The 18,681-nt window shown below is 33.6% G+C and overlaps 1 protein-coding gene across 1 annotated transcript in view; it reads right to left on the bottom strand.

Moving 5' to 3' along the window:
* Positions 1-17,080, bottom strand: part of LOC125049948 (transcription initiation factor TFIID subunit 1) — a 46,421-nt gene extending 29,341 nt beyond the window's left edge. The window contains exons 1-15 of the mRNA XM_047649492.1: positions 16,720-17,080; positions 16,488-16,558; positions 15,981-16,243; positions 15,417-15,531; positions 12,763-12,941; positions 11,860-12,037; positions 10,836-10,997; positions 9,777-9,925; positions 8,652-8,884; positions 6,522-6,681; positions 4,359-4,593; positions 3,430-3,788; positions 2,776-2,896; positions 1,823-1,980; positions 299-494 (exon numbers count right to left, since the gene is read on the bottom strand). Coding sequence (XP_047505448.1) covers positions 299-494; positions 1,823-1,980; positions 2,776-2,896; positions 3,430-3,788; positions 4,359-4,593; positions 6,522-6,681; positions 8,652-8,884; positions 9,777-9,925; positions 10,836-10,997; positions 11,860-12,037; positions 12,763-12,941; positions 15,417-15,531; positions 15,981-16,243; positions 16,488-16,558; positions 16,720-16,936 — 2,796 coding nt within the window. The 5' untranslated portion in view covers positions 16,937-17,080. The remainder of the gene's footprint in view (positions 1-298; positions 495-1,822; positions 1,981-2,775; positions 2,897-3,429; positions 3,789-4,358; positions 4,594-6,521; positions 6,682-8,651; positions 8,885-9,776; positions 9,926-10,835; positions 10,998-11,859; positions 12,038-12,762; positions 12,942-15,416; positions 15,532-15,980; positions 16,244-16,487; positions 16,559-16,719) is intronic.
* Positions 17,081-18,681: the final 1,601 nt, after the last annotated feature.

Below are 18,681 nucleotides of genomic sequence, written 5' to 3'. Positions count from 1 at the left end.
CGCAAACCATGTCCTACCAAGCAAATCTAGCCGAGTAGGGATATTTCCAAACATTGATTTCGCATAAAAATGTTTACTAAAACCATAAATAATGTTTACTAAAATAAAAAATAAAAATATATATGTATGTATTTGTATAAGATAATAAAGTGTAAGTAAATAAAATTCAATATCCGAAGGTCTTGGTTTAGATTGGATCAACCTGGTATTCCAAGTTTTATAAATTTAATTTGGCACCGTTTAAACATAGAAATTGGTGAAAAAACTAAACCTTCGAGTTCTTAGGCAGAAAATTTACCTCATCATCCATTTTAAGTTGCAACTCTTCATCATCATCCTCTTGCGGTGTGAAGATGAACTTTTCTCCATAACCAGCATCTTTAAGGCGCTGTTCGGCCGCTGCCATACTGAAGTAGGCACAGCACTGCTCAGGAGAAACCATCGCACGAATTTCCTCTTCCGAGGGTAGACGGAATTCTGGTTTTATTACCCACCTAAAATTTACTTGTCATTATTGATTTACACATTTAACGGGAACTTACATTATTATTTATATTAAACTAGCAGACCGGCCAAGCGTTGCTGTGGCTAAGGTTTTTGTTATATTACATAGTAGCAAACTATTCAAGGGAAAAGATAGGAGAAAACCAATCATGGAGTCCACCATGCTTTTTTGGTGGTTATACCATTAAATTTTAGCTTATGTGAAACGTTGGTACTTTCAACACAGCGCCATCTGTTAAAATTGTGATTATCAAATAATAAACAAATATTTTGCAATAAAATAATATTGCGGGTATAAATTGAGATGTAAGCTATCCTATCTTTTAAGTTGGATCAAACTGCACACGGTGTGCAAATTTGATTGATATCGGTTCGGTAGTTTAGGAGTCCATAGCGGACAAACAACGTGACACATAATTTATATAGATTAAGATTTGCTGCTTTGGCAATCCTCACTTTTATATATTTTTTCCTTGCTTGGATGCAATCTATTTTCTAGTATATGTTGTAATGTCATATTTCCTTGTATTTTAAAGAATGCATACTCTTTTAGAACTTATACGTAAATAAAATACATTTTGACCGCCCAAAGTCTACAGACTGTTCGACTGCCATTACTGTTAACATGAATATCAACTCGATTAAAATTTTAATTCTAGAAATGTTTATTTGAGTTCAATTTAGTAAAGTTTGCTTCGGTATTATTATCATCCATTTGTCTAATTTAAATATTTTTTATAAATAAATCGTTCGATACACTTTGTTTGCAGTTTGATCTGTTAGGTGACAGGATCAATTTGGGCCGTAATCTCTTGCAACTAGAATCTCCAATTACAGTTTATTACAGATTTGACTTAAATAGTAAATTTTGGCGTTGATCAGCTTTACAGAATCTTGCATGAGTATGTACGTTACCGATATCTTGGATTTTTAAAAGTATTCCTTACTAGCTCGTACAACCTTGGCTCAAAAGTCTTTTAATTATTAGGGTTAATATACAACCATACGAACTTGACCTCATTCTAGTATTAGTATATATTAAACTGTATAATATGAATTTATACGAGTCGCCGACTTTTCATAGAAATCCACACTCATATAAATTACAATTAACATGCAATCAGTTTTAAAGAAACCTGAAACTGTCCTTTTTAATAAAAAAATCCCGATCTATTTAATAGTCGGAGTGTTCAAGAAATTCTTCTCGATTCGATTCTTCTACTTTTAATTATGTTAAAATAAAAATCGCTAGCCAAAATAACCAAGCAGCTAGAATGCATTAAGCCTTCTTGCGAAGTGTAAATAAATAAATTCTTACCAGTTAGAATCAAGACCCGTTCGTTTGAAGTCAGCACAAAGTTTAAGCCGTTTTCGAATTGAACTTTCCGAATGCGATGGAAATGCTCGCTTAATATCATCCATTTTAATACGGCGAGGATTATCACGCGACTTCCAAAACAATCTGTATATGAACACCTGGAACACAATGAATTTCAAATTGTTTTCTCGAAGAGTAATATCTTCTATCTATCTTCTTATCTTATATATATAAGAAAAATGGTCTTCGTTTGAGGCTCCTTCACGCCTAAACCACTCGATACGAAATTTTTCCTAGATGGTTTATGGCTATTTATTTTTTAAATTCCAACGTTCCTTCATTTTTTATTGCTGTTTTACTTTTATGATAATTTATACATACGGACTTCACCGCGGAAACATTCGGGGAGGCTTCCTAGAACCTCAAAACGTCAACATCTGTTAAAAACTCGATTTTCGAAAAAATTCAATTTTCTTAGCGGGAAGTTAAAAAGAAGAAGAATAAAAATATGAAAAAAATAATAATAATGAAACATAAAATTTTATTTATTTCCTATTTTAATTCGCCCAGCAAAGCGGGCGGGAAACGGCTAGTATATAATAAAGGGCTTTTTCAAAATCGGAAATTTTCTTGAAATTCGACAGTCACTTCTGGAGAATATTCTTTTTCTTACAGTGCCATCTCCTTGCGAAGGTTGGCGATCATCATGGCTATTTTAATTTTGGATGCCGCGCTTCTAAACAATGACTTGGTGCTTTGACCGAACAATTGTCTTAAGTTTTTCAACCAGGATATTTTTGCCTTGTATGATTAGTTGAAGGAGCTCGTATTTTTTGGAGTTACGTATACGTATGGTTCGAAATACTCAACTTTCAAGATTTTTGAAGAATATTAAAGAACGGATACAGATGGAAAGAAGAATAGTATTTCAAGTCTAAAGCTAAAAAACCTACCTGTAAGAAATCCCTAACAAAATTGTTAGCTCTTTTCGAATTGGGACCAGGTACTTCATACAATGGACACTCCTGACCAGCGACAAATAATGAATCCACTTCTCGTATGTAATACGCTTGTCTGAAAATAATAAAATAAAAACCCCTTTAATAACTCGTAACATTGTATTAATGCTCATTATTTATCTTCTACGACGTGTCTACACATACAATTATTAAATAGGTGGTTTAAAAAATACACATTATGAGCTCAGAAGACTGTATTACAAAATTAAAATTGCTGTCAGATTGAGACGAGCAATTTATATAATCAGTTCTCAATAAACATTTACACCATTACGAGTCTGGTCCTAGAAACATGGAAGTGTTATTTTTTTAGAAGTGACTACATTGAAACCATCTTAAACAAAAACAACTTTCTATACATTGTTTTTTGCATTTTGACAACCAATAGAAAATTTATTTACTTGGAAATACAAATCACATTTTATTTCTTAATCTGTCGTTTACTTTTATGTATTATTTATTTTCTCTTTTATCATTGTAATGTTTCCCTTTGAATGTTGTTGCAAACTTGTTTTTTGTATCGTGTGTCCTCTGTAAGTGTCTATATGTTTCGTTGATGTGCCTTTTTAAATAAATAATTATTTATACCTTGTCCGAATAACCAGAAAGTCTGTCTGAGGCAATGTATGGTTGTAAATAGGCGCTCGGTACATATTATTCTCGACCACAGACTGTGTAGCACCAGGAGGCAAGATCCCAAGAAACGGGGACGTATGTGCGTACGCAACTTCGCCGTACTTCATCGGCGGGGGTCCGGTATCCTTGATAGCTGTTCGCTTGTAGTAATTCTTGATCTTCGAACACATTCCCACTTGGCTTATCAGCGGTGGGTGTTCCTCGCAGAATTCTAGGAGTACCAATTCGCCATCCCGACCGCTTAGGTCTTCGGGTGTACGCATGAAGAATACGTCACCGCCACCAGAGGCCAATCGCTCGGCTTCACGTTGCTGTGAATTTAGAAAATTTAAAAAAAATCGTGTGTGTACTTATGTACATGTGTTAGAAGTTATACTTCTTTGGCGTAACAAGATAAAAAACTTTTCAAAATTTTTATCTTTCGACTTATTCTACGTTTGTAGAAAAATCGACATTAACAATAGAAAAAAAAAACTCTCAAAACTCTCTAACAACTTTTTTCGGTAGAACTGCGTTGCGAGACATGGTAAAAACAAACTCTGTTTTATGATGGCATTATAATATATGACAACGGAAGATAACAAAATACAGACTGTTATTTAGGATTCTAAACGAGAGAAAAAAATTATTTTACGTAACAAATTAATAAACTTACCGAACTCACGTGTAAAAAATAAATATGTATACTTCTTCAAAGGAAAAAAAATAATTCTGTAAAAATATGGGTACTAATTGTGATTATGAAACCTAAGAAATATTTACGTAGATTTTAAACTAATAACAGTTTCTCAGCGAATATAAATTAAATGCAAGACTATTTGATATATATATATATTGAAAGTTTGGAAATCCAAAATTCATCAACTACATTCTTTACTTACTTTAGCCTTCTTCCGTATATGTTTAATCAATGGCTGGACTGGGTGAGGTCCAGGCGCGGCCAATGGCCCATACGCGAGCTTCCTCAAGGCTGGTCGATGGAAGGCCCGAAGCCTGGCTGGTCCCATGTGCGTTTGTATGAAGGGCGCTCGCAATTCCACTACGGGTGTACTGTGTTGGATTAGCTGTCCCCCACCAGCCTTCAACCGTGGATTCTGCGATTTCGTCTGATAAAATCTGGAATATATTTTACAAGATAAACATATGACCTGAAAAAATTTATATAAATTTAGTAAAGGGAAAATAAATTTTCAAAATCATGATATAGATATAGATCGTTAGAAATTTAAAAATATATATATACATAGATACATAGTTTTAAATTTCTAACGAATTTATACCAATGTTGGCTTTAGGTTTTTGTCTATACATAACAGGCTATTTGACAAGATTATTTCATTGAAATCATTTCAGATTATCTTTTAGTGACTACCAAACTTAGACAAATTATTATTAAAATGTCAGTTAAAGGTGTCTGCCCACTATCCCGTAGCATACCATGACCGTGCTAGGAACGTATCCAGCACGGAAAGCAATCCGGTACGCTCTATTTCGCCCACTGAAGCGGGCCGACAGCGTTCTGAACCCGTTTACAACCCGTATGTAACCCGTATTTAATCTGTATGATGCCCGTATGTGACACGGCAGAAATCTTTTCAATACACTCGTAAGGCATCGGTTCATTCTCGTACAAATATCAGTGTTAATATTGGACATTATTCAGGCACTTAGTTGATGACGGAGAAAAGTTTTTTCAGTACTTCCGAATGTGTACATTCAAATTTAACGCATTTAAAACGGGTTTGTAACGGTCATACTCCCCGCTCAGTCACCGGTCTGGCAACGTCGCGTGCCATGCACGTAGCGTGTCCGCACCGGCAAAATATTCCCTCCGACGAATAGTTGACGGCCCGTGCATGGCACGCTACGGTGTCGCCCGGTGACGGAACGGTCTAGTGGGCAAGGTCTCATACTTCTCCATACAAAGAATAGTTTTTTGTCTGAAACGGTCCTAGTACGGTCATGGTATGCTACGGGATAGTGGGCAGACAGCTTTAGTATTAATAAAAACGTTTTTATTTCTTTGTTTATTGTTTTCATTTCATTTTTATATTGATTGATTGAATTTTTTAACACTTTACTTTTTTTTTACGTAACATTTCTTTTACTTTACTTTCCTTTAGTTTGTAAGAAATATAAAGAAATTTAAACACCAAGGTGCCAGAAGGGCTACACCACGGTAAACCCTTTAGTATTTTTTGGTGTTTTTGTAATGTTTAATCAATAATAAAAATTTGAAAAAAAAAAATACCAGTAGGCACAAAGACTATTTAGTTGCAGCACTGAAATCATATAACCAAGACTAAGCGTATAGGTATGTTATCTAAAGCTGGCGGCTTCAACACATTTACACTTTGTGCTTGTGTAGTGTTTGTGAATAAGCGCGAGGCGTGACGTCACATTGAATATGCATCATGAAAAGACTGTCCGTCTCTCTCGCGCTCGGTCAAGCTTATGAGTATAACAGAGACAGTAATTGTTTTGCTTTTGCTACTGTTTATAAATACATGTTGATCTTTTTTCTCATTATTATTTTGTCTGTGATTATTATTACTTATTTGGTTGGAGGTTAGAATACTTAGAAAAAAATGTCTTATGAAATAATTGGTTCCGGCAAAACATTAACAGGACAATCTCGTGAAATCGTGCCGCAGTAAACGACTATTTTGACAACCTTTTTGAGGGGATAAACAAGTTGCAGTTCAATTTGAAGGAAGTTTGTTGAGCTAGATGGAGCTTATGTCGAAAAATGAAATATTATTTACTCTTTCACGTTCTTGGACGGGCTTAGAACTTTTGCATCCATCCATCCCTCGTATGCACATAATGTATTTGACACATTTTTATTTATTTACAATCCACCCAACCTCACTAAAATCAGAGTAGACTAAATATAGCTTGGCAAAAAAGTCATATTTTTTAAACATACACAACTGTATAGTGAAATTGCATTAGTGTGAGTACTGTGAACGCGCCAGCTTTCGATAACCGACCTATAAATACGACATATTAAAAAAAAATAAGAATAACTGAACTAAACTTACACATCATTAGATATATTAAAGGGATCCCGATCAGGTGACTTCGGCGGCGGCGGAGGTGCATCTTCTTGCAACACGTTGATGACACCAGCTTTGCCCAATAGTAATTTCGACTTCTTTACGTGTGGATGTGGAATTTTCACTTTTGGCTGAGGGCCTCGCTCTGAAAACATTCGATGCATATCAATCGAAGTACAACAACATACCCGCTTTAAACAAAATCTATGCAAAGGGCTTGTCACGTGACCAATTTCATACAAATTCGATTCAAGATATCAGGCATGTCGCAAAGTATTTTTGTCTAAAGGCCTGTATTCACTTTGATTAGTGATAAGTGCAGGTGATTAGTTAGCTGCGTAGTAAAGTGATTAGAAGCGTGTTCGACTTTTTTGCGAGTGAACTGCGAGTAGTGACGTCGCGTGCCAAACTATTGACAGCTGAATTTACTTAACAGAGCCACTAAACAATAATTGGACACTACTTGCACTACACACCTGCACTAATCATCCTCAATTACTAATCACGAGCACTCGCACTAATCAAAGTGAATACAGTACAAAATATCCCACTCCCATTTGGTTTATTTTTCAACTACTTGCCTTCGTGGCTTAATGGTACATAGACCTGAATGTCATTTGGCAAAAAGGCACATAAGACTGATCGTTATATTACCACGGTCTTAGTCAAAACACACCATACGTCTACGTACTATGTTGTCTATGTCTATTTTTCACTTTTAGACCAGTGCAGATAGCCTTTAAAATAAATAAAAAGTGAAAAAAATTACAGTAGGATGAAACCCATTAGAAAAGGAGGGGAATATGATCAAAATGAAAGGAAAAATAAATTACGGTCGATCTGAGGTCGGGAAGGGGCAGGGGGGGGAGGTTTAAGGGTAAAAAACGGTTTATCTCGATTTCCGGCAAAACTAAAAGTCCTATCGAAGAAAGTTAAATGGCAAAGTTGTAGGTAATAAAAAGATACACAACTTTTGTATTGACACATTTTTCACATAACCTCAAAATTTATGTGAAAAATTCAAAAAACCAAGTTTTTGTTTTTTATTTTTATCTCTAACAAAAATATTTTTTATTTAACGAAATTTTGTGAAAACTTACCTTTCTATGTCCCAAATACACTGTAATTTATTTGACTAAAAATATTTATTTGTTCACCTTATTTTGTATTAATATCGAAAAAACACCCTAATTTTCAATCGAAAATTCTGACGTCAAAATTTCAGCTTTTTTCAAAAAGTTGGTGTGCTTCAGAATTTTCAGATTGGTTTTTTGAATTTTTCACATAAATTTTGAGGTTATGTGAAAAATGTGTGAATACAAAAGTTGTAGATCTTTTTATTACCTACAACTTTGCCATTTAACTATCTTCGATAGGACTTTTAGTTTTGCCGGAAATCGAGATAAACCGTTTTTTACCCTTAAAACTAACCCCCCTGCCCCTTCCCGACCTCAGATCGACCGTAATTTATTTTTCCTTTCATTTTGATCATATTCCCCTCCTTTTCTAATGGGTTTCATCCTACTGTAATTTTTTTTGGTTTCAAAAATTATCGGCACTGGTCTATTTTTATTATAATTTTCTAGAAAGCAATATCTATGAACAAACTGGAAGGAGGCTGATGTTAAGTGATACCGCCCACAGACATCCACATTGCCAAAGGGCCCACAAGTGCGTTGCCGGCCTTTATAATTATATATATATATCTTACACCTTCTAACCGGGTTGGTTAATGTTCATAGACTACGTGTTTTAGCAATATAAACGATCAAATGCTTTTTTTAGTGCTTTCCAATTGAGTGATTGATAGATTCTAACTAGGGTCATCTGGAAGAAATCGTTTGATAGCGATAAGGCAGTGGATATAATTATTTTTTGTTGTAAATCGTGTTAATAAATACATGTTTATTTGTTTTATCTTCGTTTCATTAAAATAAAAACAAATGACATGAATTATTAAATGCAACGTGCGGCCTTATAGCTAACAAGCAATCTCTTCCAGCAACCCTAGTAAGAAAAAAATATTAAATATTAATTACTAATACAAAAAATAAAATAAAATTACAAGTAACACTGAAAAATGATACAATATTAATAAATATATAGATCATATACCTCGTGTAATTTTGGAAGGGTCAACGTCATCAGGTATTCCCAATATAATATTCTCGTCATTGGGGTCAAGGGTCAATATCTTGGGTTTTGGTATCTTTGGCATGTTCTCAGGGTCCCAGATGACCTCGTCCTCCCATGTTCCATACACCAGCTCTTCATTTTCAACGGGGAATATACTGTACCATGTGTTGTCTTCACCGTCCGCATTCGCTTGACTTGTAGATGCTATTGAACTGGAAATAAGATTATATAAATATAATGAGAATTGTCTTATTATTCTGAAAATTCTAATAAATTACTAATTAAAATAAGGACTTTTTAGATTTTTGAATATTATATTATATAAATGAAGTCAAAGATGTAAATGGGTCTTTCAGCAAAAAGCGGTTTCTTCCAGACAACCCAAACATAAATAATATACAATACAAACTTAAAACTACTCAATATAAAAATAACAAAACGCTGTCAATTCATTTCTTAAATGAATGAAATATTCTGTAGTTTATTATTCTTCGTTTATTATACTTATTTATATAATCTCATTAGGTAATATTCGAATTATGAAATGAAATACAGACCTTTATTGGCATATTTTATTTACATACTTCTTTAAGAAAATTACAAAATTAAATTAAAGTAATATTCTCCTAACAAAAAAATGCTTTAAAACAATTTTTTAATTATTAAAGTACAATGTGTCCCGACCAAGGAGGTTTCAATTCAATTTAAGTACACATAATCTGTGGTGAGCGCTAGTTCCGAGCCAATAGACCAATAACATACTTTTTCCATTTTGGCGCTATTTCGTACATACGAATTTCAGTAATATTTTGTTGGATAAAACTTTAGTAGCAAAAATGTCAAGCAACACCAAAAATACCGATGAAAATTGAAATTCTAGAAACAGCTACGAAACTGACGAATAGTGTTTTGCCAGAAAAATCAAGAAAAGCGTGTGACAAATGTTATCAAGACTTTATGACTTGGAAACCTATAGCCATGAGATTAAATAAAGTAGTGTATACAACTGCATATAATTAGGTCTTAAAACACTCGTGTAAACTTCACTCATGTTTTAATACCCTCTTGCATAAACTACTATTAAAATACTAATATAATACTCACGTGGGTGTCTTATGTTGGGTGGTAGGTAATGGTGTGTGTGGAGTGTGGGGGATGTGAGGTCGCGGGTGTGAGAACTGCTGCGCTGTACGACTCACTGATGTTGGGACCCACCCTGCTGCGTTACTTTTACTGTTAAGGCGCGCCAATACCTACAGACATTGAGATTTGGATAAACACAATTATAAAAGGGAAAAGAGAGAGAGAAAGAAGAGAATCAAAAGAAATGTTTTGAAGAAATAATTGTGAAAAATTAACACGACTTCAAACACCTATTCATTTAGGTCTGGGATTCAGATTGTATTTGTATCGTGATCATTTGTTTTTTTCTACTAGGTTGGTGATCAGCTTTCTGTGCCTGATACACGGCGCCCACTTTTTATGTATAAGGGATGCGGGTTTCCTCACGATGTTTTCCTTCACTGTACCACCTGGAGCATGAGAGTCGCACACTGACTAAGTCAACTCTGCTCTTGTTGATTACTTCACTAGGTTTCATATATTTTTGAAGTTATACTTCTTTAGGCACGTTATGAAAAATTGATGAGACTGAAATTTTACGATGCGCGCGCACCGTGACACAAAATTAACAGAATGTAGTTGCCCACGGAAGATGCTACGGCATTGGACACAATTTAAAAACAACATTCGAATAATAATAGAATTTAGGTTACACTTAATGTAAGAGAATAATAATAAATATTTATAGATTTAATTTTTCAAATGTAAACTGAACTTTATTGACTATATTTCCAGTCTTTGATTATTTCATTGTAATTAATTATTTGCATGCAATCAAAAACTATTACGTACATAGGTACACACTCCCTTTTTTTTTATTATAGACCAATTAACTATTGGAATATCAATTACTGTTTAAATCTTTACGGTTGATAGTAGCTGTATTGAAGTTTTTTTTTATATATAGGAGAAACGAGGGGAACAAACGAGCCTACGAGACCTACAAAAAGACAATCATCACAGCCCATGTACACCCATTTTAGTGGGTGCGTTGCCTGCCTTTGAAGGAGAGAGTTTATAAATATTAAGAAGATTTTGTACCTTATGTTTTATTTCATTTCCGTCCCATATGACGTCATCCTCCCACTGCAATTGGGATACCATAAGAAACGAATCGTCTGGAAACCCACTGTCCGCACTCTCTGTATTTTGATCTTCTACTGGCTCTTCTACAGGTTTCTCTTCGCGATCGGGAGACGGTGCCTATATTTATTAATTATTATTATTGCTAATTTTGTAAAATTTATAGAGATGTGATAAAGTGTATACAATATTATACTCTACGTTTCTGGTAATAAGGTCGAGAAAGATTTAGCTGCTGGAAACTGGATAGTTTTACGCCAGTCATAGCTTTAATACATGGCAGAATTATTACCCTAACGTCCTAATCCTCTTTTAATTTACTTATCAAAATATGATGCTATGCGTTAACGTCACGAATCCCTATGTAATAACTTAGACCCAGCTTTTTTATTCTTATCTGAGTAATTCGAAAGTACGGTGGAGAAAAAAGGCCTCAATAGAACCCAAAAATTCACAGGCAAATCATCACTTATAGACAAATGTTTATAAAGAAAAATAAATATGTACGTCTCAGGACGCCCGACAGAAGTGATAACCTAAACTAATCTAAGTTGAACTAATGAATTGTGTAATATTCCGAGAATCGTCTTCTGTTTCATTCATTATATTTTTAATAATCACTTTCAAAAACAGTGATAGTTTGAGGTTATATGCTCACTGTCAACAGTAAATGTCTAACACACACTAAACACACACAAACACACACACACAGAGTAGGGAAAGGGGAAAGCGTCTGTCCGAAATATGGCTAGCGCTACGGTTTAGAGTGAGAGAGGAGCCTGGCTACCACTGCCGTATGCGTGAAAGAAAGAGAAGCTAGACAGGCCGGGGCCGTAACGCGTTACGTAACGAAGCGGTTTACCCTTAAGAAGTTATCACCTCACAAAGAGAAACATAGGGAAAAATCTTGATAACCAAAATCTGGTTTTGTTTATCGACGAACTATCCGTATACACTAAGTCAGTAAATAATTAGGTATTACCTTTAGTTTGAATCCATAGTCAAAGCCGTCTCCTGTTTCTGGCACATTGAGCATGTCATACCAGGCCTGTGCTGGACCAAATCTCCAATGAGCTGGAGTAACTCTTTGGCTTTTGTCATTTCTGTCTCCCGATGCATTATTGTCATGTAGTGATGAATGTTGGTTCTCTTCCATTGGCCTGGCATATTTTTGATTTATAAATACCAAGTTTTTGTAATTATTTCAGATATTTCATGAGTATTAGTAATATAATAAAAGTCAAATTTTAGTCGCATTTATAAGACATATCTACTTATTCAACAAAAGTCCCAATTTAGTTTTTATCCACCCATAAAACAAAAAATATCTACTTATTTACAATTATTCTTATTTTTTACTTTTTATTTTATTTTATTTATTATACACCGTTACACACGATTTACTCACACTTCTAACTTTAATATTATTATTTTTTTTTTTCTACTTGGTATTATTATTATTTATTTTATTTTATTAGAGGCGCAAACTAGCTGCTGTGGTCTCTGGCAGAATGACCAGCGCTGTGGAACTTTTTGCTCCTTAGCATAATGCTGAGCCAGGGCCAATTACAACCACAGTACACACACATTGCACACTGGAAGCGAACTGCATGGCAAAAGGGAATTTCAAATTTTAGTTTTAATTTTTTATTGTTTTTGATGTTTTATTTTATTTTTTTCTTTAAGTATTGTGATTTTGTGTGTTTATGTGTAAATTGGGACAAAATATAGACCATAAAAAAGTTTTCTTTTTTATTTTGTCACTATTTACTTTTTTATTTATTTAATTGTTAAGGTTCTGTGTTCATGTGATTTTCAAAAGCAGTTAATCTATAACGCATATATATATTCATATAGGTCGAAAAAATTCTATACAAATACATACTTAAGAAATTTTTCTTCATCATCGCTGGCATACTGTGGATCTTGTGTCTCGGCCTGAGGCGGTGTATCGGAGCTGGTACTGCCACTACGTTTGCGCCGCCGACGTTTTTTCACACCACGCCATATTTGTGGTAAACTTGACAATTTCCCAGGGCCAAAAAGACGGGAGAATAATAAAACCTATAAGTAAAAAACTTGTTATAATGTTTACTTAGAGCTTCTGACTAAATACTAGCATTGACTTAATGGTAGGGGAGCCCACGATGCTAAATGGGGATTTACTCGAGCGTCGTAGAGACCTATTGGGATGCAAAGCTTAGATAAAAAGAAGAAAAAAATGTTATATGATAAATTCCTTTTCATCGGTGGGGGAAGCGGCTATAGATAGTTAAATATGTAAAAAAAAACTGTTGCATGGACATCCTCGAGCGCGTCAGATATTGATAGCATCTATGCCCTACGTATTTTTAATAATGTACGTATGTTAATCTGATCGTTTGCATGATGCGGGTGGTTGTATTTAAGGGTTGAAAATTTAAAAAAAAAATTTTTTATCGAGCGCGTCAGATTTTCTAAGGGAGTGTTAAGTGCACCAAAAAAAAGCTCTCATTCACTAATCTGACGATTTCGATGGGACGCAAACCCACAGCCATTTTCTTAATTTGCAAAAAAAAATCGCAATTTTGAAATACTCAAGCGCGTCAGATTAAGATATATGTGGTTCATCTTTATGTTCTAAACGTACTGTCTCATAATCTGACGATTATCTAGAGGGATTCGCCTGATCTGACAAAAAAAAATAGAAAAACGGTTCACCTAAAGGGCCATCCCTGCAACTTCCCGCTAATTCCATTCCTGGGCGCTTAAAATTGATATTTTGAGCTCGCTGAGTTCAAAGAAATAACATTTCTATGCATTTGAGCTCTCCAAGCTCGAAAGTCTGATAGAAGTTTCATAGAACACTATTTTTGGAATTTTCAAACCGCAATAACTTTTGAATGAATCAAGCAATTTTCACGCGGTTGGCGGCATTCGACGCAGTTTTATCATCCTCATAAGTCATTTTGCAATTTTAATTGATCGAACCACAAATTTCGGAGTAATCACGAAAAAACACTTTTTCGGGTTTCTTTCGTGTACGATATCTCTCGAACGAATCAACCGCTTTTGACCAGCTTGGTGGCGATCGACGTGGTTTTTCAAGCTCAAAGGCGGATTAGTTTTTGAAGTTGATCGATAAAGAAACCACTTTAAAAAAAATATTTCTTATTTTTTTAAGATTTTTCAAAATTTCTCAAAATCTATCGGTCCGAATCGGTTCAAATTCACAGGAAATGTAATTTTGAGGGAAATATTTAGAACGCTGTTTAGTAGATTCCGATCGGTTTAAGGAAATGTAGGCATCACGCAGCTGCACGCATTTAACTTTATCGACGAATTTTTGTTATTTCGGCTTGCGGAAATCGTCAGATTATATATTTTTCATTATTCTTGCATTATTTCCTTCAAAATAAAAAAAAAAATAGCTACGCTCGAGAATGTCGAGATGACGTTTTTTTTTTACAACTTTGTTGCCCTCTCCTTTTTTTCCGTCACTCTCAAATTGTCAGATTAGTGGAATATACACTTTTTAGGATGTAATTAACTCACCCTACCTTAATCTGACGCGCTCGGGAATTTCTGATGGTCAATTTTTTTTTACTAAACTGATCCTGTCTCCTTCACGTGCGGCCTTATATATGGGCCTCATATTTTGTGGAGGTACTTAACCGGGTACAAGGTATCCCCCTATATATTAATCTGTCGCGCTTTAGTAAATCCCGAAATCCCCTCTTGGGCTCCCCTACCATAAGTATATATAATTATAGTATTGTCTTTTATTGACACTTTTACAACCGACGTTTCGCGTGCTTTACAGCGTGCGTGGTTACGGTGACAAAACGTCGATTAAATTTAAAATTATGTAAAATAATTGTAAATTTATAATAATACATAACTTTAATCCGGTGAAAAAGTGTTTTTCTATATAAATAATTAGTCAACTGAAACTTGATTTATCTTCTTTTTTTTTTACTATATACTTTAACACACAAATCTTTCAAGACTTCTGTTTATTTTTTCTAATATTTTTATTATTACATTATTTTTCTATTTTGCGCCTGAGGCACAAACTTACCGTTGTGGTCTCTGGTAGACCAGCTCTGTGGAACACGTCTGTTCCACAGCATAATGCTTAGTCATGGCCAGTTACAACCACAACACACACACACATTACACACTTAAAATGTACCTAATTCCTTTTTTTTCGTATCTTTTTTTATTTTTATTTTATGATTATTATTATTATTTTGTGTGTTTCTATGTATGCGATACATTCGTAATAAATGTTATCCATATAAAAGCTTGTGGACCTGCATTGACTATAAGGAAATAAAGTATGAGTATGCCAGACCACTATGTAATAAATAATATTTGTTATTTTAAATAAAATAATATTAATAATTGATTAACAAACATTCAACCATTGATAATAAAGAAAATTTATTTGGTCAAAACAAAACAACATCGCTAATCAAGGCCAGCCGTTGCCTCACTAGTAATTTATTACTTTAATTATGTGTACTATTACTGCAGCAAAGTGTTTTATATACTTACTTTGTCAGCTCTAAAATCTGGAAACAGCTCAGTTACATCAACATTGGCATATTTTGATGGAAGCATTGCAGCTAGGGGTGTTTCAAGTTTCTTAGGCTTTTCATTCTTTTGTCTACTGAAATTTTTAATGTTGTTCAAATATTATTCCCCAATAGCCCATGCACATGTGGTAAATAGGCTACAAAACAGCAAGTTTCGAAAATATATAATTTCATATTTATGATTGTATTTATTTAAATTTAAAACAATAGATTCTTCTTTACTTACAATAAGGCAAACCTATTTTAAATAACATTTATTTCTCTAAAAATATATTATCTGCGTAAACAACTTAAGTATTTAATCAAGCATGTTTTGCTAATAACAATTGTTTAACCATACTAAATATTTTAATCTGCATAAGTATATTTTTATTTGTTAAATGAACTATTACATTGAATCAAATAATTACATTTGTGTAAAATAGCTTATTCATCGAGGACAGCAAAGAGCTGTACCATTGCAACCTGAGATAACACAGATATAATGATGGAGTACAGCAGTTTTATTAGTTTTAATACTTACGGAACACTACTAGGTGGTGGCATGAGCCCATCATCACCTTCCATGTCACCCTCATATCCTTCATCATTTCTTGTCTCAAATACTTGCTTTGTGTCATTATCACTTGTCACATTATCTTTCCAATCTGTAGGTTCAATACTATCATTATTGTGTAAATAATGTTCTGAATCAATGTCTGATAATATATCCTGCTTCTGTTTTTGAGTATTTTTGTTAATGGTATCTGTAGTTTGCTCTTGCCAACCTGTTTTAATTTCCTCTTCCTAAAAAAGAGTTAAGGAAACACTTTTACACTGTCTGAAATGCCTTTTAAAATTTTTATACAACAAACAACTGTGTTATTTAGTTGCTTAACTTGACTATTTAGCTTTAGAATTACAAGTCACCAACTAGAAAGTTACTGGTGAGTAAATAGAGATGACTTTCAAAGATAAATTTTTAAAAAAGGGTGCTCTTTATTTATTATGATTAAGATTAATAAAATAACATCTATTAAAAGTTAGGTACCTTGATGTCATCATCAACAGCATCATCAATATCAAAGAAATCTACAGCTGATGGGCTTTTTTGACTGTAATCTGTAAAAGTAGGTAAACCATTTCAATATTTATTTTCAACCGGACAGTACTGTAGTACTGTTACCAAAGCAGATATGCAATATGCAAATTTGGTTTAGTACTTAAAACAGCTTTGCAGAAATAAAAAATATACTAGTAATTAACAACCGAAAAAATCTAACCTTTTTCTTCTTCTTCCTTGATAGGTTCTTCAGCATCAAGGACCTCGGACAACATAGACCCAAGGCCCAAGCGGTTGAGGGATGCGAGCATTTTTTTTGAGTCTCCATCAAGTAGACCGTCATCTTCGAGTTGACCTCTTTCATCGATGTTACCAAACAAAAACCCAGTTAAATCCATACCACTGTGTTGGTCACCGGGATCATCGCTATCACACATTTTTACTTTTCTAGAATACCTTACAAACTCTTGTAATTAAAAAATAAAATTCATTCCGGCTTTCTGTTAGTTTTTATAAATTAAAACATTAAAACCAATACAAGTGAAAATGCAAACGGTGCATAAACACAGTTTGACAGTTGTAAATTGTAATTACATCATTTTGACTTTGAAGTTTGATATTTTGCTTGTTGCGTTTGACAAATCACAATAAAGCATAAAACATAGAACTTTGACAATCGTGACAGATTACAATATAGTGTAACGATGGCGCCAAAACTCGAAAGAATCAAGAATGACATGACCAAATTATAAAGTATTTTAAGTTAATTTTACATATATACATTACATATTAACTCCAAAATTGAGAATTATAAATAAAGTAAGACATACGAACCCAAGCAATTCTTATTAAACTAACTGTTCATGTACGATTAACATTGGTTATATTTAATAATATTATCAACAACAGTTATCGGTGCAAATTTAAAAATGCGAGACGAAAAATGAATATTATTTCAAGCAAAAATTAATAATATTATATTTTTAATATTTTTTCCCGTTAAAAAACCTTAAAAATAAATAAAAGCATTATGAAACTTGGATTACTGATTATTTTGAAAAGATAACCTTAGCTTTTACACAATTAATAACTTATTTCAAAAATACTGGAAATAATTAATAAAATAAAACCAAAAATACGAATATAAAATCAAATTTAGAACTAGTAACAGTTAGGTAGAAATAATAAGTAACAATTCAGACATTTTGCAAAACTGAGATTCAAATTAATACTTTTTTTTAAATAAATTTTTGATGGTGCATTTTTGAGTTATTTTGAACAAAAAAACAGAATAACTCAAAAATGGTTCACTTTTACACAATACATATGGATGTTAAAATTATCACAAATAGTCACCCCTATCACCTCTTTGCAGGAATACGTAAAATTACCAATAACGCTGTAAAAAGGTAGTTTCATACACTTTTCGCTTTTTTGCTGTATGTACATCTATTGCTGAGAATAAGTCGTTAAAGTTTCGGTGGGCTTGTTTTGCGAATTTCAGCATTTCAAGCAATGTCAGGTTCCCGTTTTCCTCCACCGTACGATGTGTAAATTCACATGGTTGGGACGCACATAATCACAACGATTGCGCGCTTATCCAGACTATCTTGCAACTATAATATAGGTTATATTATAGAAACAATAAATATTATGTGACAATCTGCAAGTGAAGACTGGTCTAAATTGTAAACAACCCTTATAATTTATTACGTATCCCTTTGACGTGGTCCCTTGTGTTTGCTACTTAAGATATGAACATGAAACTAAACTGTCTCGGAGAAATTGATTACAATCTAATTTACGGCTCAGCTGGTTTAATCTTCCTTAGAGGAAATAATTTAATTGAGTATCATGTGTCGTTTTAAAGTTAATAAATTATTTCTATTATCTTGCCGTTACTGACATCCGGAATCCATATTTAGTTTAGGTCTTTTAGTCAGAAGTCACTTCTTCTCTTAGCGCGCCCTCTATAGTTAAGAACTACTTAATAACCGCGTAAGAACCAAGTAACCAAGTTGATTCTTTAAAATATAACAAAAGAAGTTGTTTACTAGTGTATTTAAGTGTGTGTATTCATAGCATTTTCTATTGTGGAGACTCCCTGGAGGCTTAGTGACATTACTTACAATAGACGGCAACAATTTAATAGTTGAAATTATTCTGTTATTTTAAGATCTTA

The sequence above is a fragment of the Pieris napi genome, chromosome 5, assembly GCF_905475465.1.
Source record: "Pieris napi chromosome 5, ilPieNapi1.2, whole genome shotgun sequence".
Taxonomy (NCBI): domain Eukaryota; kingdom Metazoa; phylum Arthropoda; class Insecta; order Lepidoptera; family Pieridae; genus Pieris; species Pieris napi.
This window is presented reverse-complemented; position numbering and strand designations above follow the sequence as displayed.